The sequence below is a fragment of the Dipteris shenzhenensis genome, chromosome 1, assembly GCF_047967505.1.
Source record: "Dipteris shenzhenensis isolate YYH24624 ecotype China chromosome 1, Dip_SZ_1.0, whole genome shotgun sequence".
In the NCBI taxonomy this organism is placed as follows: domain Eukaryota; kingdom Viridiplantae; phylum Streptophyta; class Polypodiopsida; order Gleicheniales; family Dipteridaceae; genus Dipteris; species Dipteris shenzhenensis.
The window spans coordinates 75,297,568-75,300,958 of NC_141596.1; the positions used below are offsets into that span (position 1 = coordinate 75,297,568).

A 3,391-nucleotide genomic window follows, 5' to 3' on the forward strand; every position below is an offset into this window, starting at 1 on the left:
CCTCCTTCTACTTAAGCTGGCTAGTCAATTGGTACAAGATGAAAACAAGATGGAGAGACATGTGGATATGAGTCCCAATAGGTTGCATATGGAAGCTCATTCACAGGTCAAGAGAAGCTTGAAATAGGTGGACTTGAAGTGGAGGAGATAAATGGACATGATGGTCTACATGCAAGTGCTTCCAACTTGTCACTTGAGAACCTTGTTTGCAAGAAACCTTGTGTTTATAAACAATGTAACATGAATGTAGTTGTAAATGTCAATCAATCATGTGGACATTTAATAAGTGCTCGCAGAAGTTCATATCAGAGAAAAATGGCTTCGAAAAAAGATAGATTGCATGTGGTCTAAAGGGAGCTGCCTTTACCAATCGATTTGACAATGAGCCCAACAATCGGCCTAATATGGTATACAAAAGAAAAACTTTTAGATTATGAGTCAACATTAATTCAAGGCTTCCCATTATCATTCATTGAAGGCATTACCAATGACCACATGAAAGCACTCTACTTTTCCTTCAAAAGCTACATTATGGTCAGGGATTGATTGAATTGCAATAACTTCCTCAGTATGTTGGTGCTATAAAAAGTGGAGATGGGGTGAAACCTTAGGCTTGGATTGGGCATGGACGGTGTGAATCCATTCGGAATCAAGAGCACCTCATACAGTATATGGCCGGTGGTACTAGTGAACTATAATCTCCCACCGTCCATGGCAATAAAAAAGGGACATGTCATGTTGTCGCTCTTGATTCCCGGAAAACATAAAGTCAAGAACATGGATGTTTATCTCGAGCCCCTGATTGAGGAGTTGGAGATGCTTTGGAGCGGTATAGAGGTGCACGACATATGCAGGCCCCCATCATCGCGTGACTTTACACTGAAGGCCATCTTGATGTGGACAATGCATGACTTTCCTGGGTATGGCGAATGTTCAGGTAAGTTATTTTTAAAGCAGAATTTTGTTTCTAAGTGATTGATTTTTATCTAAACCTTGCGCGCTAACATGGTAACCCATGATAAACAGGTCTCGCTACGTCGGGTTACCACGCGTGCCCTATTTGTGGTCCCTCGCTCGTTGCATCTAGGCCGGAGAGCTTGAGGAAGGTTATCTACGAGAATCACCATCGATTCCTTCCTCCTCACCATCCAAAACATGTTGAGTCTTGGAATGGAGTTTCCCCAAAGATGATGACAATGCGAGATTGGAAAGAGGTGTGGGATTCTGCAGGGGGACCAATACCCGGCATGAATCGGTGAGATTGCAAACTAGCTTAACCTCGCGTATTGACAAGTGTAGAGCCGAATATGTTATCGAACACTTATGTACTCCATCTTTGATCCTTAGGTACTCAATATTCTCACAAGCCAAGTGCATCTCATGGTGCATTTGGTCGACGAGATTGCAATATGCGGCACTGTGAATGCACGGTGGATGTTCTTCCTCGAGCGCTTCATGAAGACGTTGAAAGATTTTGTGAGGCAAAATGCGAAGCCGGAGGGAAGCATGGCCGAGGGCTGGCTAGTACAGGAGTCTCTTGTGTACATCTCTGAATCTCTCGCCCATGTAGATCCCTCTCTCCCACGACTATGCAATGATGACGAGCACTCGAGAATAACATCCATTGTGCCCCAAGGAAAAGGACGCGCCAAAGTAATGGATCGAGATAGACAACGCAAGCTGAATACATTTTGTATTCTAAATAGTGACGTCATGAGGAAATGGGTGGGCATGTATGAGGACGCAAAGGCAAGGAGAAAGAGTGAAAGGAAAGACTTCCGATCACGCCATGCACGGGCTGTGCCATACCCTCGACATCTACAATCCCTTCCAAAGGAGCTTCATACAGATTGGTTGTACGATGAGATGGAGAGGTTGGAACGAGAAGAAGGGATGCGCATCAGTGGGGAAGAATGGGAGTATGCTCGCGGATGCATGCCAAAGGTAAGAGCATTGTAATGCATGTGTGGCAACCATGTATCTATCTTAACAGCCTCTATCTTTACGCAGGCAACTATCTTTATTAACAGCCTCTATCTTTACGCAGGCAACGATGTTTAATGCCATATGGTGTGAGGGTAAGCATTTTCGGACTCAAAGGATCGACGATAAGAGAAACACACAAGATTGTGGTGTCATTGCTAGCTTTGAAGTGGCCAGTGGAGTCATGGATGATTACTGTGGGGTAATTCAAGACATCATAAAGCTAGACTATCGACGATTCTTTGTGTATGTACTGGATGTGCGTTGGTTTAGAGACGTGGTGGAGAGAGGTCCTATGGCGACAATCAAACGCCACGCAAGTGGCTTTATAACCATAGACTCCACCAAGATTTGTCAAGGCAATGAAGGAACACTAGTAATGCCGCAACAATGTGATCAGGTATGTATATTTTGAATCACTTAAGCTATAGTAGCGTACATTCTAAATCACCATAGATTCTAGCATGTTATAATCCATTCATGTCTTTTCAGGCCGTCTATCAACCCACCGTGGATGATGTCAAATGGTGGCATGTCATACCTATCTCGCCACAGTCCAACGCAATCTATCACTCTTTCACTGATGTTCCCCCAATCGAAGACGAGGACGGCTTGAGAATAGATGATGCTGCAGGCGGTGAGAATGATAGGGGAGTAGAGGATGATCAATCCATTGCGCCCATCATTGGCGATGAACATGCTGATGATAGTAGCTCATCGAGTAGTGGGGTCGATGTATTTATAGGCTTAAACATTGACACTGACATAGAAATAGATAGTTTGGCTAGGGTTGACCTCATTGAAGATGAGGTTGAATGAAATTGTCATGTACTCAATATTTGTTATGTCACATGCTTATTGAAATCTTGTGTTCTTTTTTCCTTCTCCCTTCCCCCATGAATGAAATTGTCATGTACTCAATATTTGTTATGTCACATGCTTATTGAAATCTTGTGTTATGTCACATGCTTAATGGAATCTTGTGTTTTGAATCCAAATACATCGCCCTCTCGTTATAAAATTATTTTTATTGGATACTTCTCCCTTCTCGCTTCCACATGTTCTCCCCTCTCTTTTCTCCTAACCTCTCCCGTTTATGCATTTTGTTGTGTATTTTTTCGTTCTTATTACAGGATGTGGCCTTGGGATAGTTTGGACCCTGCGGGCGAGAGAGAGGAGGCAGCCCGAGAAGAGGTCCGACGACAGCATTGGGCCGCGACACAGGCTTTCTTTGGTGGTCGCTACCCCACACGGGAGGAGTGGACAGCTTTCACGACTGGCACGCCCGGTCCATCTCGGTCAGGCACGCCCATTCCTTCTCGATCAGGCACTCCCTTGCCATCTCAGCCGCCCACAGCTGTTCCCACTCCCCTTCCCTCTATGCCTGGCAGCCCCTTCACCTTCACTC

The 3,391-nt window shown here is 44.7% G+C and overlaps 1 protein-coding gene across 1 annotated transcript; it reads left to right on the top strand.

The window, feature by feature from the left end:
* Positions 1–711: 711 nt before the first annotated feature.
* On the top strand, positions 712–2,802 carry LOC147906383 (uncharacterized). The gene is made up of 5 exons (XM_087392133.1): positions 712–937; positions 1,027–1,226; positions 1,348–1,944; positions 2,048–2,383; positions 2,476–2,802. The coding sequence occupies exons 1-5, from the start codon at positions 712–714 to the stop codon at positions 2,800–2,802; spliced, it is 1,686 nt and encodes a 561-aa protein (XP_087248259.1).
* Positions 2,803–3,391: the final 589 nt, after the last annotated feature.